The 26575-nt window shown below is 40.8% G+C and overlaps 2 protein-coding genes across 5 annotated transcripts; one reads left to right on the top strand and one right to left on the bottom strand.

The window, feature by feature from the left end:
• On the bottom strand, positions 1 to 16480 carry ACADSB (acyl-CoA dehydrogenase short/branched chain). Of its 3 annotated transcripts, none has more exons than XM_090145621.1 (11): positions 16356 to 16480; positions 13673 to 13835; positions 12670 to 12770; positions 11587 to 11793; positions 10986 to 11156; positions 8636 to 8761; positions 8160 to 8252; positions 6373 to 6462; positions 4521 to 4658; positions 3873 to 3972; positions 1 to 3356 (listed from the first exon to the last, which is right to left on the bottom strand). In XM_090145621.1, the coding sequence occupies exons 2-11, from the start codon at positions 13752 to 13754 to the stop codon at positions 3286 to 3288; spliced, it is 1179 nt and encodes a 392-aa protein (XP_090001747.1). In that variant the 5' UTR covers positions 13755 to 13835; positions 16356 to 16480; the 3' UTR covers positions 1 to 3285. The 3 variants fall into 3 exon arrangements, with proteins under 3 accessions (XP_090001747.1, XP_031453211.2, XP_090001746.1); XM_031597351.2 differs by lacking the exon at positions 16356 to 16480 and adding an exon at positions 16071 to 16190; XM_090145620.1 differs by lacking the exon at positions 16356 to 16480 and adding an exon at positions 16026 to 16124.
• On the top strand, positions 16159 to 26575 carry IKZF5 (IKAROS family zinc finger 5). 2 transcript variants are annotated; one of them, XM_090145622.1, is made up of 6 exons: positions 16159 to 16240; positions 17969 to 18036; positions 18565 to 18676; positions 21614 to 21777; positions 22067 to 22249; positions 25359 to 26575. In XM_090145622.1, exons 4-6 carry the CDS (start codon positions 21645 to 21647, stop codon positions 26306 to 26308), a joined length of 1266 nt encoding a protein of 421 aa, XP_090001748.1. In that variant the 5' UTR covers positions 16159 to 16240; positions 17969 to 18036; positions 18565 to 18676; positions 21614 to 21644; the 3' UTR covers positions 26309 to 26575. The 2 variants fall into 2 exon arrangements, with proteins under 2 accessions (XP_090001748.1, XP_031453212.1); XM_031597352.2 differs by lacking the exon at positions 18565 to 18676.

Below are 26575 nucleotides of genomic sequence, written 5' to 3'. Positions count from 1 at the left end.
TGTGTTTCAAATCTAGTTTATTGTGGTATGAAGAACTTGAAATAGGTCTCTCACCAAAAGATTTCTAAATGGAAAAGTAATATGATGTTAATTAGAAAATTCTTTACATAGTAAAAAGCTCCTGTGGAACAATTAGTCTGTATTTCACATCATCCTTTTCTAACACAATCTTCACACAGGGAAAAGAAAACACGCAAGAAAGAACAACAGCATCAGAAACATCATATAAAAGGCTATATTTGAGTATTTTCCAGATAACAATTAAACCTTTCTGTGGATACCTGCGTCAGCTTTATCACAAACCGGAGTAACATGAAAGAAATACGATGGAAGATATATTCATTCTGTCTCAGTACAAAAACTGCAATTTAAAAATTTAAATGACAGATTACTAGAGAACTATCAGCTGATACACAAGATTAGCATTGTATCTAGTCAGATATCAAATTCAGGCACTTTTTAACACATTCTCAGCAAAGGTTTTTTCTTCTAACCAGTCTAGATGTAGCATTTGAGTACTGAAGATGTTGTTCCAAGGTAATAGACTAGACTGACTGAAATGACTAAGGACATATACAGGAAAACTCACTAATATAAATACATATTGTGTATGAAGCAGCTTTAAGTCCTACTCTCATCACAGAAAGTCATGTAACATTCACCATGCCAGCTCTGCTGCCCCACACCTACTGGACCAACCGCCATTAACAGTTCTATGCTTAACAGTGCCAAGTGCAAAAGTGCAATTTATGACAATCCATACATGCATGTCCAAACTCAACAGGGGTGGGGGCTACAGGCAGCTCATAACAGCTCCTGGACAACAGAGCACACCTTATTACTAAACTAACAACTGCATTCATGCAGCCATGGAAGCAGGCTTAAGGGGGTCAAACAAACTCTTCCCAGAGTAAATGGCCAGAACAGCCAATGCTGACACAGTGTTGTGTGCCCTTTTTAAGGAAAAGTAGAATCTGGGAAGAAACCCGGTGATTGAAGTTTACTTGTGCGCATATTCCTCCACAAAATTTTGTAGACAGAAATCAAATGCATTCATTTCTTTCAAAAGAAAGAATTTGGAGAATACAGCATACAGAATAGGGAGACATGAAATACTCACAGTCATAATACTAGCTAAAAGACTGGCTTTGCCTTTCTAAGAACTGTTGAGTTGCTGATGAAGCTGTCCAGGTAGTTTTTTGAAGTACAGCAGCCAAGTTCAGACTGCAAGATATCACATTATTATGAATTTCTTCCTTTTTTTCCCCCCTATTTTAAATAGACACCTGACACAGTTCTACACAAAGAGACAGTCCTTTTACATGAGGCTGAACATCCAGCCCTAAGCAGTCCTTCAAGGAGCTCTGCACTTTCCTTAATAAAGGGTTTGCTTTTAGCACTATATTAAGTCAGTTAAGTACCATCACTCACTCTGTAGCCTCACACAAATCTAAAGAAGCCAAGCTAAGATATTGCCTTGTACTACAAGACCCATTAAACAGTACGGATCAAAACCTGATCTCTGATACTTGTGTTAGCAAAGCAGGCTGGAGCAGCTGAGGACAGCCTCTCACATTTGCACATTGCATCATAGCAATCAAGGACACTCAAGTATTTATAGTAAGATTACGATCAGCATAGTCTCACAGATGCCTATTTTGAGCAGAGTAACTGCTGTTAGTCACTGTAGTATTCATAGTCTTAACTGTAGTCTAGAATCTGAAAGAAAGTCTGCAAACAACCTGAAATGTATTTTAACAACAATATATAAGGAGGAAACTTTCAGGAATTCTTTTGAACAAACTCACATGGAAAGTGCTTTTTTATTTGGCATAATTATCATTATCATTAGTTCTTTGCCTGTCAATAAAGCAAAGGGTATATGTGGGGAAAGTCAGTCACTAAAATAGTTACTTCCCTTTGAGGCTTAAAGCAAGTTTAAGAACTGATGCTTTTCTCCTTGCTTGTTTCTCTGTATAAGGCACTGCAGTGTGCTTGTCAAAACATACCTATTGAGGGTCCTTTTCCAAAGCTGGCCAGAAAGTTCTCTGGGAGTCTCAGATTGGAACTTTCAAAACTCCACTCAATATTACACATAAGTGACTAGGAAGCTTTAAAAATGAGATCCTTCTAAGTCAGCCAAAACAGAAACCCAATCTTTCCCCACCCAAAACACTTGAAACACATTGCCAGTTACAGCAATTACATAATTATATAAACTTTCAGTCTCTTGACTCTAAGTTAATTAGTTCTCCAACACTGAAGAGTCCTCAGAAGTAAAGGAAATGTCTAATTTTAAAGTAAACAGAGAGGTACAAAACAGCAAATATATCAAGAAAATTATCTCCTCCTCTCCCCAGTGAAGATAACTGTCTCTTAATGGTTGCAGAGAAACCACAAACTTCCCTGATTTTTTTTTTCCTCCAAAAATCAATAATCCCTCCCTAACTCTCAGGGAGGTTCTGAGGACTGAAGTTGGTAACACACATTGAACATGGAAAGGCCGCTGTGAGGTAGTATCACAGCATTCCTATTATCTAGCTTATACCTCTGTCTTTCTGAAGAACTAGTAGAGCTTTTTAACCCCATTTCACAAAGATTTCAACTCAACCTTTTATAAAAGGATATCTATAAATAGCCTCTTAGATTTAAACCCTTAACTTCTGTGAATGCTGGAAAGGGAGGTGGACATTATCCACCTTACAATACTAGACTGGGGCTGGAAGGGCTTAATTACCAAGATATACTTAAGAACACACTAAAGGCTGAAAAAAAAAAAAAAAATTACTCCAATTACAGCAGCTCCGCAGACACCAATCCCCAAAAGAGGAAAACCATCCCTTTTACCTATTTCCAAGCAGCTCTCCTCATACCCCATGCTAAAAAAAAAAAGGCATAAAGAACAAACTGAAGCGTTACACCATGCAACAGTTGGGCTGCACACGAAGAGAACTTTCCCACAGGCAGCTTAACAGAAGCTTTTACATCAGGCAACTTAAACATTTCTTTTGTTTCAGGTTGAAATCTTGAAGTTCAGACACAGTGCTTGTATAATCAAAAGCAGCAAAATAATTTCAGCTAAGAGATGCTTTTAACTCAAGATCTAGCATGATTTACACATTCACTGTCCTGAAGTGAGGAATTCACTGTTTTCCTTGTGATTTTGTCTCTGATGACTTATTTATGATATCACTTTTGATTTTGTATAAACACAAAAAAAACTGTAATTAGTGATTAACGCTCAGTGAAATTGTTTCTGTTGACAGTCACAAAGTTCTTAAACTTTCAATACTCCTGTGCTAAGCTTTTTGCAATGGTGCTCAACTGGATGTTTGAAGTTCCTTCATATATTGTACCTGAAATCAGAACAAAAAGAGTTAGGAGACAATAAAATCATGGTGAGTACACCAAGAGATCAAGATATTATTCTAACAGTCCAGCTAGAACACTTACGATTACAAAGAGAAGCTTTACTAAACAAGTTCTAGAATTAATATTCATGTAGATGTTCATATCTTATCTGCGACAATCAAAATGCTTTTCTTTTGGTACAACAGAACGACAAGAAATTTCCATGAAAACCAATTCCTAGATAACCAATAAAAAGCTAACCATCAACATAAGATCCCAGCAAATGGTAGCAATGTCAAACCCTTAGGTTCAGCAGTTACACTGGTAAACAAGGAAACCTTCATAATATTCTACATACATTCAGACCTTTAATCCAAAGAACTACATACAAGGTACATTTTAATCAGTGTTGATTACAGTTCTCAGGGAAAAAATCTCTTTAAAAATTAGCCAGTCATTAATGTCCAAAGTATAATAATATCAATGCCACAAAAAACATTTGTTTAGAGGCTATCACTCACCTATTTTGCAATCACGGTAGTACTTTTCTATTGGATAATTCTTTGTGAATCCAACACCACCCATCCATTCAATACATTTACTAGTAGTTAGTGTTGCAACCTATGAAAATAGTTTAACTGTTACTATTTCAGGATTCAACATCTTGTCGGCAATGCTACACTTTATAGTCATTAAAAGCGAAGACAAAATAGTAATTACAACAGTAACTAGAATAAGTGGAAAAATAACAGATTGATATTTTTGTACTCATTTTATGCAAGTTATTTTATACATTAACATTCTTCCACATTAGAGAACATCAGAGAATTCACTATGATTGCAACAGTTCATATGACACCCTATGAAATAGACTAGGGGAAATATGCAAAACAGCAATTAAAAAGAAACAGAAGCAATGCAGTTCTGAATCACATTAAGCACCAGGGTTGTGGACCAGCTAAGGTGAACCATTTATTTCTCCAGCCACAAAAAGAATCCCGAGAGAATGAAATCTCTCTAGATAAGTCAAAATACAAATTCACTCTCTTTTAATGACAGAATATAGGAATACAGATTTCACAGCAAAACACGACTTAACAATTGCATGTTCAGTAACGGAAGAAACTTTCAAACAGCAGTGAAATAAACTGTAGAAAGCTGTACATTACCTCTGCAGCATAGTATTTGGCCATGCTAGCCTCCTTTATGAATGGCTTTCCTGTTTCTGCAAGACGGGCTGCATTGTAGGTCAACAGCCTGGCAGCCTCCAACTGTGTGGCCACCTGAGCTATCTGATGCTGCATTGCCTGTAATAAGCACATCACAAGTCAGACAGAACTAATATTTAGTACTCATGTGAAATTTCTAGCAAGAATCCCTTTCTCTCCATAAAAGGACATATCTACACTCAAAATAAGTAATCCAGATAGTAATAAGTAAAGTAATAAGATAGTAATCCAGTAATTCTGCATGGCTCTGCATTTGTGACAACAAATTTGAGAAATCTCTGAGCCACTGAAGTCCTTTCAGGAATTGCACTCTTTCTCCTTTCCTCTTCTTGGATTCAGAAGTACAGGGGAACTTCTTGCCAGACTGGAAAGAGTCAACTATTTGAACCCATGAATACCAAAGAAGTCTCAGCCAAATGGCAACATTCTGCTCAGCAGTGCAGTGACAAGAGTTGGTCAAAGTGCTATATTTACTTGGCAGCTATCTATTGAGAATAGTTGTACATCAACACACCTAGTTCTCTCATGAAGTTTAACTGAAAAAAGACATGAAAAAAACTTCTTAGATAAAATGGAGAACTACTAATGCAACAACTACCTCTTCCCATGCCCAATATTCATGAGACAAAAGCTATGGGTGGCTTAGAAAGAAGTATAGAGGATGTGACTGATGAATGGATTCAGCAAGAAGGAAAATGGTGATGGAATTCACCTCTAAATGGCAGGTATTAAAGAAGAATAGGATTACGGAAAGAGATACAAACATTATGATGATTGAAAATGAGTATTTAATAGTCTAACTTGCACCTAAAACACAATGAAATCTTTCATCTTATTAGAACATTAACACTGCTCCTTAAAATTTGCAGAAACATATAGCAGAAATATAAAGGCAGGTCAAAATAACAGAATAATTTGGCAATTACAAAATTCAATTTCCCATTTGAAAGACACAGTTCCAATAATTTTCTAAATATCTCTGGGTGCTTCCTAAAATTTGTACAAATTACCAGTAGCATTAATGTTCCTTCCCTTCAGCTGAGATGTAGGTTTCTTTTAACAAGAAAATTACTACAGTAATTACAATTATACATCTTCCTTATTAAACTATACATCATTTTTGCAACAAAGAGTCTTTCAGTTTAAGATACAGATATTATCAGGAAAACTAAATGTCTTTATATAACACAGGAAATAGAATAATTCAATAAGTTTTCCTCATCTTTCTACGTTTTCCAGTGTCTCCAGGAAAAGGCCTTCCCCTCCACCTCATGTGAGTGAATAAAAACTGGGATGTGCTCAACATACTGTGAGATTAAAATCAGTGTGTATTTTTCAAGGCAGTGAATATAATAGCAAGCAAAATGAGCTACAACACTACTGTTTTAAAATTATGAATGAATTACATGCTATTTGAAAAAAACCCACTGAATTGATATATTTCCCAGGGAAGTGGTTGAGTCACCATCCCTGGATGTGTTTAAAAACAGTTTGGATGTGGCGCTCAGGGATGTGATTTAGCAGAGGGTTGTTAGGGTGGTATGGTTAGGTTGTGGTTGGATTTGATGATCTTTAAGGTCTTTTCCAACCTGAGCAATTCTGTGATTCTGTGATTTCAAATCAAATGCTGGTCTGAAATTCTTCTGAAAATTTCTTCTCAAGTATGGAGAAGCCGTGGCAGAAGATAAAAGCACAAATTATGAAAATCAGGTAACTTGTTTTGTTAACTTCATCTACTGTGATCACTGCTAGTGTTTTGGAGAAAACCTCTCATGAGCCTGTTAACAAGTACCTGGAAATCAAATACACGTTTCCCAAACTGGACTCTCTCCTTTGTGTATGGAACTGCATGGTCAAAACACCCCTGTGCCAGTCCTAACATCTGTAAAAAAGACAAGGCATATATTTAGTAAAAATTAGCTAATGAATGCACCTTACAGAGATCAGAGCAGAGAGTTTTCTAGTCAGTAAGTTCACCGTAAGAGAAAAAAAATGTTCTTCCTATCTAATGATTGCTAAAACAAATCCAAAATATTATGCAGGTTCTATATAGAATCTGAAGAGAGAGTTTTACAGTTATTCAGATTTCAGACATTTACTCTTTATTCAATTAAAATTCTGGAAAAAAAACCAAACACAATGCCTACAAAAAAGGTTATCTAAGAAAAGAATGTAAGAAAATAATGCAGTACTTTGCTCATTAGCTGCACTGATATTTATTGTTGTTTTGAATAAACTCATGTGAATGAACTAAGCTCATCAGCTTCAGCACCTCTAACAATGTATATAGCTACCTTGCACTAAAACTGTCTGAAATTGTTTTCACAGCCATAGTTATATTTCTACGTAATTTTAATTATCTTTTAAACCTACCACACTGCAAAACTAAATTCAATACTACAGGGCTTTAACACTGCTCTTCTTGTTCATTCAAGTATATTTCTCACCATTTACCAGAAAAGTAGTAACTGAGATATAACAACTACCTGACCTTAACTTTTAATTAGGCTTTAAGTGTAACTTGAAGTAATTAAGTTAAATTCTAGACCATGTGTTTTACTGCCAGAGCATCTATATTATTTATATCTCTGGGAATAGCAGAGCCCATGGATCTCGTTTTTAAATGCCATATGTGGCCAAGTTTAATCACAGATATTTTTTAGAAATGATGGAAAAGCCAATGCATTTAGCAACATAGCACACTGCCATGTGAAAAATCTAAGTTTTCGAAGGATCACTACTCCTGGTGTGATTATTCAGAGGTCTGTCTGCAAACTGGAGGAAAAGGTTAGGGAGGATCAGCAGCACCGATGCATCGCACCCTACACAGCATAACTACATCCACAACAAAATACCAAGAAAACGTTACTTATTAGGAAGTAAATTCAAAAATACAGAAAAAAACTTGTCATAAGCTGTTTTATTATAAGACTGTATCTGATTTCCACTGAAATCACCAGCAGTCTGAGATCCAAAGTGAGTTTACAACAAAACGCAGCACTTGGAAAAAACTCCAACATGAGCAAATGAGTTCTTGAAGATGCCATTAAGATACAATTTTCAAACACAACACTGAACTAGGACACTTCTGCTACAAAAAACATAATACTTATTTCAAAAGTAAGTTAACTATTAACAAAAATGCTAGTGAGGAAACATTAGTTAGCCTAAGGTCACATTTGGCAATCCCATCCAATCACAGTGAGAAACATTAATATCACACACTTCAGTATATTATATTATCCAGAGACCTAGTCTTCAAAAAATAAATTTACACAATAAGCGACAAAAGTGTTGAAATATTTCTGAAGCTATAAGTTAACCACCAAAGACAAGCTAATTAGTATTTAATGTGTTTAAATGCATTGTTTATGTCACAGAAAGGATTTAATCATTTGCTATTTGGTTGTTTCAGTATATTGCTGTAATTTAGACACAGGGACAGTGACATCTAGTGGCAATATAGTTTTTAGTAAAGTGTCTTAACTGTTTATCTTTACTAGCCACCAATACTTTGTAAGGTTCAGTGCAAATTCAGTTATATCATGGTTGCATTCAGCATTAAACAACCTTACCCACCTGTGCAGCAATCCCTATTCTGCCACCATTCAGCATTCCAATCGCATACTTGTAGCCCTGTCCAATCTGCCCAAGGATATTTGTCTCAGGAACCTAAGGAATAAAATCACTCATTTATTTGTATTCTATTCTGCTTTGCAACTGTTACAAGTGTTCATAGGTGAATCATTGCATCATTACTTTAATTTGCCCTGTAAAGGAGGGCATAAAACATAAACCAACCACCTGCATATTAGAAGATCCAATTAGAATATTCACTGATTATAAATAAATTCAATTAGGAAAAATGGTATCAAAATTTATAACTTAAAACTCAATCCTCCTGAATATTTCTGAGAAATAGGGATGACTGTAACAAGCAATGAAGGGGAAAAAGGGAGGAAAAAATGGAAGTGTAGTTAACGTTCTTTCCTTATGTGTGATCAAGCTCAAATCATACACAAGTTATGCTTCAATAGCTAAACAGCCTACAGTACCTTAACATTTTCAAATGTTACTGGGCAAGTAGACGATGCTCTGATTCCAAGCTTGTCCTCCTTCTTGCCTACATGTAGTCCCTCTGTGTCACGATCTACTATGAAGCATGTAATTCCCTTGTATCCCTAGGACGAATAAAAAAAATAATAATCAGTAACTGTTCTTTTATACTAGTATTACCAAATGCTTATACAAACATCACATTCCAATGCTGACTTTTTATACCTGCTTCATATGTTACTAAATAAGACTGGCATTGTCATCTGCTCCCTATATCTACTAATTATAGCTCAACACAGGCCAAAGCAAACACTCTATCAAAATGTCTATTTTCCACGTGGAAAATAGAATAATTTTGGAAGTTCTCTTGAGAGTATAGGAGACCAGTATTATGCCAATGGAACATGATCAAAGTGCCTGTCTGTACTAGAAATCACTGGGAAAACAAGTTAATGCTGTGTTGGAACATGGTACAGTTACAGTGAGCTGCCAGACAGAGGGTGTGTTTAGACTCAACAGCTCTAAACCCACCTGTCAGAATATTCTGCAGTATGCAAGTTTTTAGTTAAGCTCAATCACTCCAGCTGTGCTTCCTATGGAAGGCTGCAAATATTCACTTCCTTTTAAGGTAAGAATACTCACTAGAGAGACTTATCACTGGGAATTGTGTCTGAATATTCAGAGTTCAGTGTAAGTACTATAAAAGCCCCAAATGGACATCCAGGATTGCTAGGCACATTCATTTTGGGACTCCAGTCTGCAGAACATGAATACCACTGCCTTTTCATTTACAAAAAGTAGTGGGAACATATTTTATAAAGTACTCTGAGATCATTATGATGGCTGTTGTACATATTCAGATCACAATTTGGACAGGACACTCAATAATGCATGTGACAATACATAAACTGTACAGTCAGTCTCAATACTGGCATCTCTATGCACAGGCTTAGTCTTCACACAGCTGAAATCTTAAAATCCTGAAGTACAGCAGTAATTCCTGATAACTGTCACTTTCCCTTTCTCTCTGCAATTTATTCTTATTTCCAGTTCTCTCTCCTTTCCCTCACTCATTCATGCTTTCTCAGCATTTCCTCCTGCCAGAACCACAGCAGTCTCTCACACCCCATTCTAGAAGGCCCAGGAGAGAAGTGCAAGGTCCTCCAGGCCACGTTCTCATCTCTTCCCAAACCTACCACCCACAGCACTTCCTCCTGTTGAGAGGATGGCACAATGAAGCAGGAAAAGTATTGTGGTCCTTGTGAGAGTTGTATCCTTATTAAAGAGAAGACTAGCATTTCCACTCTGTCATGGTTTTATGATTTCTGTTATCAGTATTCCACGTCATAACATCATGTAGTGCACTGCAAGTTAAAGAGTTAATGGTATACAGATCTACAGTGGCCTGTTCTCTTATATGTACTATTGTTAACTGTTAGCTAATCTTTGAAAATCAATGACTTTCAGTCTCCTTGAATATTAACGTAAAATCAAATTTCTAACTTCAATGGACAAAACATATTCTTTCAAAATGCTACACAGAGTAACAACTCCAGACTATAAGCAAGGGGCAACAGCTAACAAATATGGAAATGACTTATCAAATGTATGTTCAGGTTATGAAATACTCAAATCACCCACCAGATTGTAATGAAATGAACAAAATTTCAGAAAACAACACGATACTCAAATGTTCTATCCAGTGAAAGGAAACAAAGGTTTTTTTATTAGTCAGAGTTTGAATTTTAATTTAGAAATAAGTGTCTTCAAGTAATTTTTTTTTTTTTTTAAGAAAAAGATATAGGAAGAAGTTTTAAACAATTTAGTTTTGTATTGGATTCTCTACTTTGTGGTACTTTAAAGCTTGCAGTTGATTTATGAGTCTTTACCACCAATATCCAAATTAGTAAATGACAAAACTTGAAACATGAATATTCAGATACGGGTTTGGTTTTCTTTTTCTTTTAATCTGAACTTTATTAATGTGTACTTGTTAATTATTTGGTGTATGTAGCCTAAGCTCTGTTTTGCCTTGCAAAACAGCAACTTGTCAGTTGGGCCAGAAGTGTCACAAATAATCTGTTCTTCTGTTACTCAGAATAAGACCAATGCATGCTGTGCTTGTCATCAAGTAATTATGACTCTGACATTTTTATTTTCCCTGGTGGAAGGAATTTATTAAATTGCTCAGCAAGTTCTCATTTTTGTTGGAAAACACTTAAGGTTTGTTCTCAGCTAGGAAAGAGTGCAAAGAATAAAAGCCTTTAACATCAGACTATTAATATAAAATTCACAGTATCATATATCATAACCTGTCATTGAAAATAACATTATTCTTTAGCAACTTACTGAGGCAGGATCTGTATTTGCCATCACAAAGAAAACCCCTGCATGTTCTGCTAAGGTAATCCACATCTTTGAGCCATTGATAATATAGTAGTCTCCTTTCTTTTCAGCACGAGTCTTCAAAGAGAAAGCATCGCTGCCAGATCCAGCCTCTGACAGGCAAAAACTGCCTATCTGTCAATTGAAGGGAAAAATTCATTTTAGGAATTCTGCAACAAAAATAGTTATTGGCAAGCACAAGCCTCTTGAATTCAAACTTTTTAACCTACCACTTCAAAGTAATTAAGTTTCAGGTATGGAGGTTAACAACAGAAACACCATATAATTCCATATCTCTTGCAGTCAACTGCTTTAGAGATTTTTTCCACAGTAACTTAAATTTTTATGGAACTGAGACCCTTTCTTCTTTTACCTCTCATCTACTGATATCAGGATGCATCTTTACCACCACAGCTCTCAGTGTTTCAAAGTTCACGTACAAAGATATTTTCCACTGCTGCAGTCACCCATTTAGTTACTGAGAAAAAAAAAAACACCCAACCACTACTATTATGTGACTTCTGAAAACTATCCTATATTATAGTAACATGAGATGCTGACTCACTGTATCTTTAGACACTTTAGGCAAGTAGGTTTTCTTTTGTTCTTCTGTTCCATATGTGGTAAATAACCTATTTGTCAGGGTATTTTGGAGTTCACACATCAGAGCTACAGTTGGATCAACTTTGGCCAATTCTTCTACTGCCAATATGACGGAAAAAAATGAAGCTCCAGTTCCTCCATACTCTTCCCCAAGCTCAATACTCATCAGCTGAAATGGAAAAGATGCAAATACATTAGCCTTTCTCATGAGTTCTCATTAATCTGTTACCCAAAGCTAATACTTAAAAGGCTAAAATAAAAACTACAACAAGTAAGCATTTCCAGGTCCTTTCTTAAAGATGCAGTTCCTTACAATACCATCTACAATCTAAAAAGAATTATCAAAGAAGAGTCAACCCGTGCAAGAAATAATTCACAAAAGCAGAATACAGGCCAAACATCACCAAGGCCAGGCTGGATGTGGCTCTGGGCAGCCTGGTCTGGTGGGTGGCAACCCTGCACATAGCAGGGGGGTTGAAATCAGATGATCACTGTGGTCCTTTTCAGCCCAGGCCATTCTATGATCACTTTGCAATTTCAATATAGGTCCATCATTTAGAGTTGTCTTTGTAGAAAATGATGTTTTCATCATAAATGAGGTTTGATAGCAGGAAAGGCTACAATTGAACGCAGGAATGATAAACAGAAGCTCCTGCAGCTGCCTGATATGGATATGGAAGACTCTCAATGCCCTTTTCCAGTGACACTTACAGTTATGCTGGTCCTAGTATTGCATGCAATTATTCTTGTCCAAGAAAAAAAACGAAAAGTTGGTAAAGATAAAGAACTCAAAGATAATTTGAAGAATGCTGTATAAGAGTGGGACAGATGGAAAGAATATCACAGTAAAACATGAAGAGAGATTAAAAAAGAAAATAAAACTGCCTTTCTGTTGATAAACCCCAAATTTTCCAATGATTCATTAGCTCAAATGAATTCTCTCTCACAATCTTTTAATCTAAAAATCTGAAAAGTGGACAGTTAGAAACTCATATTACTGGTGTTCCTTTTGACTAAATAAAAGTAAAAGTAAAAATGTGCAGACCCCTTGTTCAAACAATCCCTTTATTACAGAGTCTTCCATTTTCGAATTCTCATCCATTTTTTGTACCAGAGGTGCAACTCGGTCCTGAGCAAATCTTTTCACTGTAATGAAAGAAGAAAGAAAGCACGTAAGTATCCTAACACTCTACTTGAGGATCACTCAAATATCACACTTCTGAGAGGTTATGCCTCTATTCTGACATTCCCAGGCAATTTAATAAAAAGACAAGAAGTGAAACAAAGTAATGCACCACAATGTTCAGTTATCATTCACTTTACAAGCTTGTGAACTAAAACAAGTACTTTCTCTAAATTTAGAAGCTTCAAAACACAAATCAAATACACTTACATGCAATTATCTGGGAAAAAAAAAGGGGGAGGAGGGGAAGATTCCCAATATGCCCCTTATTTTGTTAGCTGTATCTTCTTTACAAATTCAGCTTCTCACTTGCGCAGTCTTAAGGCTTTAACACATGTTGAGTGTATGAGATAAGCAGACTGCTCCTGTTCAACCTGAATCTTAGAGATCTCTTCTACACATGAAGGTTCTCACTCTGACCCCTCTGCGCCAAAATCTTCCTCATGCAGGCCTGACTACGTGGTAGGCACACATCACATCTGTCACCATCAGGGGATAGGTGAAACCTCTGACAACCAGCTGGAGCAGTGACCCACAGCTGAACCAAGCACTTCTGAAAGGGCGTGAGATAACACCAGGCAACTTCACTGCTGCGACAACAACAGTTTCAAACAGCTAATATTTACTCACGCAGAGTAAACTGCACTCTGGTATGTGCACTTGTGCTCTGGTAACATGGAAGAAGGACCAAAACAACACTGCATTCTTCTCTTGTGATCTACAGCAATTTAAAAATTAAGCAAAATTCAACAAAACTATCTCAGCTAGAGATTTAATTGGTATTAAATGACAAAAAATGTGTTTAAGGTATGATTTCCCTTCTAGTTAGGCATTTCTGAATTTTAACCACGCAGAAAATAGGTACCCATATTTTTCAGCATCGTCTCCTCTTCAGTGAATGTTTGAAGCGGAGCACAGATGAATCCATCAGTTGTCACATTTGGCATAAGTTCTGATTTGGAGGATCTATAGACACACTGAGAAGCCCTCCAAGAGGCTGCCAAGTATGCTGGCACATTTCTTTTCAGCTGTTAAAAATAAATACAGAATGTCAGAACAGTTAACAGAATTCACGTCTGCAGACTACTTAAATATTCATGTAAAACAACATTTTTTTCCACTCAACTTTAATAACAGACTTAACTTTCTCTGATTTTCTAGGGACCAGAAACTCTCACTTTCAAAGCAATGACAGACCTTTCTCTGATTACTGTGTTGTGAAAGGGCATGACTTCAACAGCGCTGTGTATTTTTCTGTTCCAATCGAAATCTTACTTATCACTGGCTGATTTTCAGAGCAAACAATTCACAATCCAAGCACTAGGTATTTGAAACTTTCTATATAGTTTAAATCCTACAGCTAGTATATTGATAGTGCTCTGTAACTAATTATTAACATCTTGGTTGATTTATTTAAAAAGTACAGGAGCACTAAACCTGAATGATTAACCTCACCCCTCTCTTAAGTGTCTCTCCTTTCATCCACGATATAAAACAATCTCAAATGACATCAAGAAGCAGTGTGTATCCACCCAAGAGAGTAGAGGTATTAAACAGCATTTTACTGCAGGTGGAACTGTGTTAAGCACACATGGTAAAATCAAGGAAGTTACAAAAATAACAGCATACACAGAGTGGCTGTTGGGAGCAAATTGCACACAGTGATCATCAGCTGAGCAAATAGAGATAATGTGAAAGAACGAGTTTTACATCTTGGGGAGCTCTGAACTACTTTCTGTTCAAAGAATGCTCAGGTAGGTAATGCAATTAACATAGCAAACATGAGCTGGCTCAAAAAGCAACAGGTTAATGTGTGGAGCCTGCTGCAAAATTTATTTTGTGCTATTCAAAAGCAGTACCCAAAAAAGAACAGTCCGACCAACTGAGCTCAAGAGACGAGACAGAAAGGTGGCTTTGCCCTCACAGCTCCCTGAACCCAACGCACCCTGTGGCTGTTGTTGTCCCATCAGATCTTTGCTACAGATTTCTGCCACTGTTGCTGCCAGACTGAAGCGCAGACATTCACTTCTTATCAAGACAGCTGCTGACAGAAACCCCTAGCAGAGACACAGCTGTGCCATAAGAATAACGCATATATGAGCAGCTCCTGCTAAGATACATTTTTGCTAGCATGCACTCTTAACCCCACAGTGAGCTGATGACAGACTGTGCTGTAAGCAGAGTGCTCCCAGCTCACAAAAAGCAGGACAAGTTAGCAGTGCACATTACGATTGCAGCATTTCTCAAAAACCAGCAGGAATTTTGAGGTTGGGAATTAAAAATTCCTTTGATCCTTCCAATATTTACTCTTCCATGCTGACTTCAATACCACACTGACTGAAGAGCTGACGTAAAACAGATCTGTGGACTCCTTTTGTCTTAGCAACAAGACGCCCAAGCCTATCGCAAGTAAGGAACTTTACTCCAAACAGCCATGGACAACCCGAAGAAAACAAAAGGAGTTGCAATGCAGAAGACAGGCACTGCTGTTTGTTTGTATCCAACACCACAGGTCACATAAAACAAACACTGACTGAGACTGATTCAGGAATACTATATGAGCAGCAACAACTGCAACACTTTCAAATTAAGTCACTGGAGCCACCACAGGCCTTCATAGAAAAGCAAACTAAGAGCGGCTTTATAGAGGAAAAAAATCCAAGCTAAGCACGATCCTGAGGCTGACAGCAGGTACAGAGCCAGTACTGCTGCAGCAATTTCTATTAACACTCTGGGTGTCACCACAGCTCCCTTGGTGGCTCTCAGCACTGGGATGCAGACTTACGGACAGCTGAACGCATCGCTGGATGCACACAGCGCTCCCTGCCCCGCTCACAGTGCGGAGCAGACATTTACCAACCAGAGAGAAAAATACAGAGACTTGTCCCAAATGAAGACAGGCAGCTGGGTGAGCTCGGCCGAGCAGCAGCTCGGCACGGACAAGCAAAGCGCAAGGGGCCGCGCAGGGAAGCAGCTTCGCACAGCCAGCAGTTCAGCGTCCATCACCGTGCTGCAGCAGCTCCTGGCATCCACGCCAGAGGCCTGGTGAGAGCCGGCGCTCAAAGCAGCAGCCCTGAGCCCAGCTCCGCCACTCCAACAGCACAACGGGGCTGCTTCACGTCACCAGCACCGCCCTGAGATGGAGCCCGCGTGGCAACCCGCAGACAGATCCGCTCCGAGCAAGGCAACGCTCGGCCCTCTCCCTCACCACCACCGACCCCTCGCAGCAGCAGCAGGCGGGCGGCCCTCAGCCCGCGCATCACCTTAGCGCCGCTCCTCAGCCAAGCTCCCGCCGCCGCCATGCCGGCCCGCTGCCCGCCCCCTCCGCGCTGTCTCGCGAGACTTCGGAGAGGCGGGGAGGGGGGCCGCCGGGCGGCACAACAAACATGGCGGCGGCGGCGGCAAGGGGCGGCCGCGGCGCGGGGCGGCGGCGGTGAGTGGGGGCTGCCAGCTCCGCGGCCGTGAGGCGGGCTCCTGAGGCGGGCTGCTGGCCGAGCGCCGGGCCGTGCAGCTGAGGGGCGGGCGGAGGGGTGAAGCAGCGCAGCCACCTCACACAGGGCAGGTCGGCGGTTGAGGCGGACGCTTCCCGGGCCGGTTGGCGCTGAGGCGGCGGTGCTGTGGGGATGGAGCCCCGCGCTGTGGGAGCTGCCGGCTCGGGGCCTTCCGCCTCCGTTCGTATTATACGGGAGAAGATGAGGTTGTGACAGGCGGCTCTTCTGCCACACCCCTTTTTTTTTTTTTTTTTTTCCTTTCTGATTCCTTAAAAGTAAATGGGACGCGGGTGTGTGCTGTTAGTCCTGTCACGCTGTTCTCCTACAGCCGCAGTTCCTGAAGTATGATGTGTTGGTGGGTTGGGTTTTTTTGAACTAAATACAATTTACTGATGATTTTGTGGCGTCTGAATGGTTTCTCGTGGCAGAGTCGTGGGGAGAGCTGGGAGCAGCCTGCAGGGCTGTGCCATACACAGACAGTGGGTCTGCTGCAGCACCCCTAGGGGAAATGGTGTCAGACCAAAGAAGGGGAGATTCAGGCTGGATATAAGGGAAATGTTCACTATAAGGTTGGTGAGGCACTGCTCAGGCTGCCCAAGAAATGGCTTTGCTCCATCCCTGCAGGCACCCAAGGTCAGGGGATGGGATCTGAGCACCTGATGGAGCTGTGGGTGTCCCTGTGCACTGCAAGGCTCTGTGCCTTCCACTGAAGTGTATTTTGCTTGGATGAAAACTTAGTATCTAGAGACTGGGACGCAGGTGTGGGTAACTCTTTCAAAGGGTAGATAACAGCAGGACAAGGGGAAATGGTTTTAAGTTGAGGGAGAGAAGATTTAGGTTGGATGTCAGGGAGAAGTTCTTTACTGTGAGAGTGGTGAGGTGCTGCACAGGCTGCCCAGTGAGGCTGTGGATGCCCCATCCCTGGAGGTGTTCAAGGCCAGATTGGATGGGGCCCTGGGCAGCCTGGTCTAGTATTAAATGTGGAGGTTGGTGGCCCTGCATGTGGCAGGTGGGTTGGAGATTCATGATCCTTGAGGTCCCTTCCAACCCTGCCCATTCTGTGATTCTGTGAAGAGGGTTCAAGTCCTACAGCAGTTTGTCCACCATAAGCCTGGCAAGTAGCACTGCAACCAATGCTACGTGGAACAACAGTGTAGCAAGCCAATAATCCACATTCTGCTCAGAGCTACAGAAGGTATGGTTGCCTGTGAAAACCTTTACAGGGAAAAAAGAGAAAGTGTCTGATGTGCTCAGCTCATTCGAGTACATGAAATGTGAGCTGCTCTGCTCAGGTTCTAATAATTAAAGTTGCATTTACTAGTATGTGATAGTCTGACCTACTATCATTCTTCCCTGGAAAGGAGAGCTGTAAGGCATGTATCTGCTGTAAAACAAACTCTCTCAGAGAAGGTTCTTTTGTGTATAAAGAGATAGAGGTTTGTTGTCAAATTGTGGCAATTTACCTATGCCAAAATGAAAAAGAATGCTACACCCGCTTGAGTTGGTGACATAGAGAAAGGAGAACCCCCCAAAACATTATATTTTCCCAGTCTAATTTCTTAACTTGCTAGAAGGAAGCCTGGTCATCACTGTACCACATTGCCCTGTATACCCCTTTCATATCTATAATTCATGTCTTGATGTCCTTTTTTTTTTTCCCCTCACTGCAGGAGACACCAACAAATAGAACACAAATTGACCTAAGCTTACATCAGGCTGGTGACATCAAAAAAGAAAGGTATGCAAAATTGATATGTGATGATGTGGTCAAAACTAATAGAACAGTGTTAACGACAACTGTTACAGAGGTGTGAAATGGATACAAAAGGTGAATTAATGCTTGCAAATAATTTTAAAAAGGCAGGAGAATGTTTGTTGTTGAATATGGTTTTGAATTCATAACTTAAGTTTTCATAGCTTACCTAGTGTTTTATGTAGTAACTATTGGAAAACAATGATGTTCTTATGGAAAAAGTAGCACAGTAAATGATGCTGATTATAATCTGCTGGATCAGTAATGTGACAGGCCCGTTTGCCTCTTTCCACTTGAGCCTGACTTCTGTATTCACAAATTCATTGCAAATTAAGGCTTTAAAGATTTGTCATGTACAGTCCCAGAAAAAAAGCATGACAAGTCACTTCTGGTGAATATTTTTATTATTTCAATGCATACTAATTAAGTGGATTAAGACCACTGCAGAACAGGAAGCTAAGATTTTGGGATGAAAGAAACACTACTCTCTCCAAGGCTTTTTTTCTGTCCTAGTTCTGTAGTCACTCCCCAACGTGAGACAGCAAAACAGATGCTATGGCAGAATTATCAGTCTCTGGTTTCTTTGGAACCATTTCTTCACTGGAAACAATATTCAAACTATCAGGTACATGGAATTGTCCTCTGGTGAGATAGATAAAGCAGATGAAACTTTGTAATGCTTTTACTGGCAATGCTGAATGCTAATAAAATGTATAGCACTAGAATATTAGAATTTGTTCTCCAAAATATATATAATTTTTTCAAGCTTCTTTCTTACAACCCATGGAGGTTGGGAAGAATAATGTATTTCTTTCTTCTCTTTATTTTTTTTTCCCTTTCAGAGAAGTGGGGAATCTCTGCTCTTTGTTTTGTCTGACATAACAGGAGTAGGAAACTAAAGTTCAGGTACAATCAATTAGGGAAAATAAATAGAGCATAGAGTCATAGAAACACCAAGGTTGCAAAAGACCTACAAGATCATCCAGTCCAACCATCTACATATCATAAATAGTTCTCACTAAACCATGTCCCTCTACACAGCATCTAAATGTTCCTTGAACACCTCCAGGGTCGGTGACTCTGCCACCTCCCTGGGCAGCCCATTCCAGCACCTGACCACTCTTTCAGAAAAGCAGTATTTCCTCACGACCAGCCTGAATTTACCCTAATGCAACTTGAGGCCATTCCTTCTAGTCCTATCACCAATTACACAAGAGAAGAGGCCGACCCCCAGTTCATTACAACCTCCCTTCAGGTAGTTACGGAGAGCATTGAGGTCTCCCAAGCCTGCTTTTCTGCAGACTGAACAATCCCAGCTCCTTCAGCTGCTCCTCACAAGGCCTGTGCTCCAGACCTCTCACAGCTTAGTTGCCCTACTCTCCAGGGCCTTGACGTCTTTCTTGGAGAGAGGGGTCCAAAACTGAGCACAGTACCTCACCAGTGCTGAATACAGAGGGACAATTACTTTCCTGCTCCTTCTAGCAACGCTATTTCTGATACAAGCCAGGATGCCATGGGCCTTCTTGGCCACCTGGGCACACTGCTGGCTCACCAATTGACCAATACCCCCAGGTCCATTTCCTGTACACAGTCTTCCAGCCACCTTGCCCCAAGCCTGTAGCATTGCCTAGGGTTGCGGTAGCTATAGTGAAGGACCTGGCACTTAGTCTTCTTGAACCGCATCGCATTGGCTGCAGCTCAGCCATCCAGATCCCTCTGTAGGGCCTTGCTACCTCCAGGCAGATTGACACTGCCACGTTGGTGTCATCTGCAAACTTTGGGGGTGCACTCCATGCCCTCGTCCAGGTCATCAGTAAAGATGTTGAAGAGGACAGGCCTCAACACTGACCTCTGGGAAATACCACTCATGACTGGTCACCAACTGGATTTAACTCCATTCAGCACCACTCTCTGGGCCCAGCCCTCCAGCCAGCTCCTTACCCAGCAAAGATGTACCTGTCCAAGCCATGGGCTGCCAGCTTCTCCCTTCTTCCATGGGAGGTAGATTCTCTTTTTCTCTTGGAGCCTCAGGAAAAGCTCCCTGTCCATCCTTCTTCCCCACTGGCTCATCTTGTAGCTCAGGGGGATAGATAGCCTGTTCCTGCACCTTTCAGACTTCTTTCCTGAGGAGAGACTAGCCTTCCCAGACCCCTTTACCCACCAAGACTGAATCCCAAGGGACCCTCTGTACTAGTCTCCTGAACAATATGAAATCTTCTCTCTGGAATTCCAAGGTAGCAGTTTTGCTGTCCCCTCCCCATGGCTCCACCAAGAATTGAGAACTCTACCACTTCATGGTCACTCTGTCCAAGGACAGCTCCAACCTTCACATCTCCTACCAGATCTTCTCTATGAACAGCAGGTCTAGCAGGGCACCTCCCCTGCTGGGCTCTCACCAGCTGCAGAAGGAAGCTATCTTCCACACACTCTAAAAACTTAATAGACTGCTTCTTCTGTGCTGTGTTGTATTCCCAGCATAGATCAGGGAAGTTGAAGTTCCCCATGAGAACAAGGGCTGGTGACCATACAGCTTCTGCCAGCTGCTCATAGAGCACCTCATCTGTCTTTTCATCCTGGTTAGGTAGTCTATAAAAGACCCCCGTCAGGATGTCCGCCTTGTCAGCCCTTCCCCTGATCCTTACCCATAGGGATTCAACATTATCCTCCCCAGCCACAAGCTCAATAACATCAAAACACTCTCTAACATAGAGAACCACACCACCACACCTCTTTCCTTACATTTCCTTTCTGAAGGGCTTGTAGCCATCCATTGCAGCACTCCAGCCATGGGAGCAATGTTTCTGTAATGGCAACTCAGGCATAGTTTGCCTGCCTCACAATGGCTTCCATTTTCTCCTGTTTGTTGCCTATGCTTCACGCACTGGTGTAGATGCAATTCAGCTGAGCCCCTTGCCCCACCCATAATCCCATTATCACTTCCCTAGGCTCATCTCTAGCAGGCCTGGTTTTAATTCCTTCCCCCTTCATATTTAAAGCCCTCTCCACAAGCCCTGCTAGCTCCTGGGCAAGGATCGTTTCTCCCTTTGAGACAGGTGATACCCATCAGCAGCTATCAGGTCAGGTGCTGAATAAACCATCCCATAGAATCATAACCTTGGCCCATCGATCCAGCCTATCCAGATCCCTCTGTTGTGCCTTTCTCCCCTCAGGCAGATCAATACTCCCTCCCAACTTGGTGTAGTCTGCAAACTTGCTGATGGTGCACTCAATCCCCTCATCAGGATTGTTAATAAAGATATTAAACTCAGGTAGGTCATGATGGGAGTTGCTTGTGTTGCCGAGCTGGGAACTGCAGTCTCTTGATGATTTTGATTATGTCATTTCACCTGCTCTTATGTAGTCCTTATATTCCTGTTTCTGCAGGTGATTTTCATACTAATACTTAATTATCTTGATTATTAATATCCTGAAATTATGGTTGTCAGTTCATGTATTTAGACATGATACATGATAAAAATAGTCCCTCACTATAAAAAGCTTGGTTTTATGAATGCTTTTAAATGCAGTGGAACTTGTGATTTGAACATATTTTTCTTTCTAGGCACAAGAAGTTGTAAACTTAAAGAGGGAATATGGGTGAAAAGAAGCCAGAACCTTTGGACTTTGTAAAAGATTTTCAGGAATACCTTACACAGCAGACTCACCATGTGAATATGATTTCTGGATCTGTTAGTGGAGACAAGGAAGCAGAGACTCTTCAGGGAGGTAAGCCAACTTCAGTCCTATCAACATTTTGGATTTTGGGAAATGACTGTACAGTCTACATTCTGGATAATTATGCACACTGCTGCTGTTATGTGGAAGCACTTCTAGTAGTAGGTTTTACATCACAGTGGATGTATGTGTACCCTTATCTTTATTAGGGTTTGTTCTGATAGTTCTGTGTGTTTGATGAGCAAGGGCATATGGAAGCAGAGAGATTTGGCATATCTCACAGCACAACAGCTGTTATCGCAGAAATTGTCTATTGAAACATCTGTTGCATTATTCACAGCTGGGACTGAAGGTGATCAGAATGGGCTGGATCATCCTTCTGTTGAAGTTTCACTGGATGAAAACTCAGGAATGTTAGTGGATGGATTTGAAAGGACATTTGATGGAAAATTGAAGTGTCGCTACTGCAACTATGCCAGCAAAGGAACAGCAAGGCTGATAGAGCATATCAGAATTCATACAGGTATGAAATATTCTACAGTACTTCACAGTGAGGCACTACGGTGTTAACTGAGTGTTATGTTTTGCATATGAGCAGCTGTCATCTTCAAGCAGTGTGATATTTCTTTGAGTTACTCAGCAGACAAAACTTTTGTTGTTGGTGGTGGTGGTATTGTGTGTTTGCTGATTCCTGAGATGTCTTTGGCTTTGTGTGCATGGGGAGCCTCCAAGAGAATGGCTGGAACAATGTATTGTTACTTAATATCAAGTGTCGTAAATCTTTCTTGTACCAAAAAGCAAAAATGAAGCTTTACTTCTTCAAGTGTGAGAATGTGGGTAACAGTACAGTGTCAGTATTCCTTCCCTTACTATAGAAAGTTGTCTACGTTCTTCTATACTCTTAGATCTTAACAGCTCTTTTGTGTCTCCAAATGCCTTAGCCTGCTGCTGCTTTATGGAACAGAAGTCATTTGGTGGCTTGAGCTAGCAAAACAATGTCTGCTATAGATTATGACCTTTTCAGTACAGTGTAGTATACAAAAACAAGATGAATTCCATTTAAAAGTTGAAGTGCTGAGAAATGTCATCAAAATTTCTGACCCAGTGTTAATTATTCAAAACCAAGCCTTCTTTGGACTATGTACCATCTGCTAACGGGAAGGTCCTCTCTGGGGAGAAGCATGACACTTAGGGTTTGTGCCTTGGCTAACATTCAGACTTGTTTCTCATGGCTGTAGCATGTAATATTGTCAGCATCATCCCAGACCTGAACTTCAGGATGGTAAGTTGCCCACAACACATAAAACCATCAGTTCTTCGTATGCTTTCTTTGTTTCAAACAAAATCTTTGCTCTGTCTTCAAGTTTTGGGAAATGCTGGAAGAGCAGAGCATTATGTGATGGGTGACTTCTCAGTGCAGTTGCAAATGTTGCCAAAATTGGAGAGTAAATGCATGACTTGTTTGATCAAGGAAACTGTCCTACTTAAAGGCAAGTTGATCCAAGGCCTCTGTTTTATTTTGCTCAGAAGCATGGAGAGGAAGCGTGGCAAAGGGCTAAGACATGGATTGCATGGACTAGGAAAGCTCAGAGTGAACCAGCATTACAATAGGGAACTGGGAGCTGACCTGTAGCTCAGAGAGATGTAAGTAAACAGATGTGTCCTGGATAATGTGCAAGTCCAGCAAGCTATCTACCAAAGCAATTATAGCACAGGCATGACCATATGACTGTTATTAAGTGCAATTTACTCTGAATTAAATTCATGCTGGGTCTTAATAGCAGTGCTGTTAGTGGTTTACTGGCTGTGCTGTGTTTAAGGGTTTGCAACATGGCACACAGATCTTTTTCTGTGTCACCAATTTAAAGTGAAATAAGAACTGCATTAACTTTGTCATGGGAAGGGCTCTGTGACTATTAGTCACGTGACAACTTGTGTGTCCTGTGCAGTGCTTGCACATTATTAGTGGCCCTCACTGTATTCAGACATCTGGCTTTTGTTGTTGTAGATAATGGATTTTGAAAGCCACAAAGCAGTTCTGTTGGCCTGTTTTCACAACGATAGAAAATACTTCAAAAGAACTTAAAGGCTGAAGAGAAGGATCACGCTCTTCTGTTTTGCAGTTTGCAAAGAGAAGTTGCTCAAAAGCAGTTTAGAAATTGGCGTATTGTTCTAGGTAGGAAGGTAAGATGATGTGGCATGTCAACACCTGGACATGCATCAAATCACAGCAAAGGCATTTCTAACCATCCACACATGGAATCTAAAAACACATAAGATATCAATCACAGAATCACCAGAATCACCCTTCCAGGATTGGAAGGGACCTCAAGGATCATGTATCTCCAACCCGCCTGCCACATGCAGGGCCACCAATCTCCACATTTAATACCAGACCAAGCTGCCCAATCTGGTCTTGAACACCTCCAGGGATGGGGCATCCACAGCCTCTCTGGGCAGCTGTTCCAGCACCTCACCACTCTCTCTGTAAAGAACTTCCCCCCAACATCCAACCTAAATCTTCCCTCTTTCAACTTAAAACCATTTCTCCTTGTCCTGGTGTTATCAACCATTCCAAAGAGTTGATTCCCCTCCTGTTTGTAGGCTCCCTTTAGGTATGAAAGGCTGCAATGAGGTCACCCCGCAGCTTTCTTTCCTCCAGGCTGAACAAGCCCAGCTCCCTCAGCCTGTCTTCATAGGGGAGGTGCTCCAGTCCCCTGATCATCTTTCTGGCTCTCCTCTGGATCCCCTCTAACAGCTCCCTGTCTTTCTTGTGCTGGGGGCTCCAGACCTGGACACAATACTGCAGATGGGGCCTCACAAGAGCAGAGTAGAGGGGGACAGTCACCTCCCTGTCCCTGCTGGCCCCTCTTCTGATGGAGCCCAGGATACCATTTGCTTTCCGAGCTGAAAGCTCAGAATCTGTGAAAGGAGGATTGAGAACCCAAAGTATGATGTTACAAAGGTAATGTATGGAATTGTTTGAAAGCTTTCAAAGAATTGTGTTTGAAAACACAATTACAGAAGCATTAGTGGGAAGTGTTATCTAGTGGAAGACTGAAGTTCAAGCTGTCAGAAAGGACAGTACCTGACTGAGAGAGCAGTTGTCTGGTGGTTAGCTGGCTTTAGTTTTCTTCAGTAACTTTTTAGCCACAGGAAAATTCAATTCTTGAGTACATGTATGTGTACATGGGTTACTTGGATAATAATTCCAAGAAGTTTAAAAGTGAGAAATGTGTGGAAGATGTCAAAAGAATGCCCTTCCTTGACGTTAAAAGAGCAGTGAGACATTACTGCAGCCAACTGATTGCATGCTTTAGAGAGGAGGTAGATTTTGGATCTAATGAGAGCACCATACAGACATCACTGTATTTGGTTCTTGGCATCATTGCTGCAATTCTTAGGCTATTGGCTCTGCTAGTTATGCTCACGTTTTTTCTGATGCTCACTCACTTAGGAGAGGCAGACATGTCTAACTTTACTGCGCTATTCCACCAAATATCCAGCTAATCTCAAGACCGGCAACAACTCTGAAGCTGAATTTAAGCCATTTGGTGAGCAGCACACAGTTAGCTATTTCCATGAAAAGACTTCTTCTGTGAGATGCCACAGTATCTTTTTTAATTTTCCAGGTGAGAAGCCACACAGATGCCATTTGTGTCCCTTTGCATCCGCTTACGAACGACATCTGGAAGCTCACATGCGATCACATACTGGTGAAAAACCATACAAATGTGAATTGTGTTCCTTCCGCTGCAGTGACAGAAGCAACTTATCTCACCACCGGAGGCGTAAACATAAAATGGTGCCTATCAAGGGTACGAGGTCTTCCCTGAGTAGCAAGAAAATGTGGGGGGTTCTGCAGAAGAAGACCAGCAACTTGGGGTACAGCAGAAGAGCGTTAATTAATTTGAGTCCACCTTCTATGGTGGTTCACAAACCAGACTACCTGAATGATTTCACTCATGAAATCCCAAATATCCAGACTGAAGCTTATGAGAGCATGACTAAGTCATCCCAGACCAGTGGGTTGCCAAGAGACCCACAGGACCTCATGGTCGATAATCCTTTAAACCAGCTATCTACATTAGCTGGACAGTTATCTAGCCTGCCACCTGAAAACCAAAACGAGAGAGGATGCTCTCCTGATGTTGTTACCTGCCAAGATGAAAAGCCTTTCATGATGCAGCAGCCTGCTACACCCGCTGTAGTTTCCTCTGTGTCAGCAAGTATTGCTCAGAGTTCATCACCAACCAGCCCAGATCCCCGGCCTGCACACAACCAAAGGAACTACAGCCCGGTGGCGGGGCCAAGCAGCGACCGCAGCGCCCACACCAGTACTCCCAGCATAAGTAACAGTCAGCCAAGCACTCCAGCTCCCACCCTTCCTGTTCAGGACCCCCAGCTTCTGCATCACTGCCAGCACTGTGACATGTATTTTGCGGACAATATCCTTTATACCATTCACATGGGATGTCATGGGTTTGAGAATCCTTTTCAGTGCAACATATGTGGGTGCAAGTGTAAAAACAAGTATGACTTTGCTTGCCATTTTGCGAGAGGTCAACATAGCCAACACTGAGAACATGCTTTCATTTAGTTTTTTAACATATTGCAATATATTTTTCATACTTCCTGAAGGAAAGCTTGCACATTCCCATAAGGAAAATTTGCGTTAAACTATAGGACAAAGGAGGCAAATTTATTTCTATGTTGTCATGAAACTTGCCAGGGAAATTTTGTATAAGATGTGGTGGTTGTTTGATATGTAGCCTTTAAAAGGAGGAAAAAAAAAAAGAGAGAGAAATCAACCCACTGAAAGTATTATAAAAATTGGAATTTAGTAAGA

This window comes from Phasianus colchicus, chromosome 8, assembly GCF_987193195.1.
Source record: "Phasianus colchicus chromosome 8, bPhaCol1.hap1.1, whole genome shotgun sequence".
NCBI classification, from domain to species: domain Eukaryota; kingdom Metazoa; phylum Chordata; class Aves; order Galliformes; family Phasianidae; genus Phasianus; species Phasianus colchicus.
The sequence above is the reverse complement of the archived record's forward strand: the minus strand, read 5'-3'. Positions and strand labels throughout refer to the sequence as shown.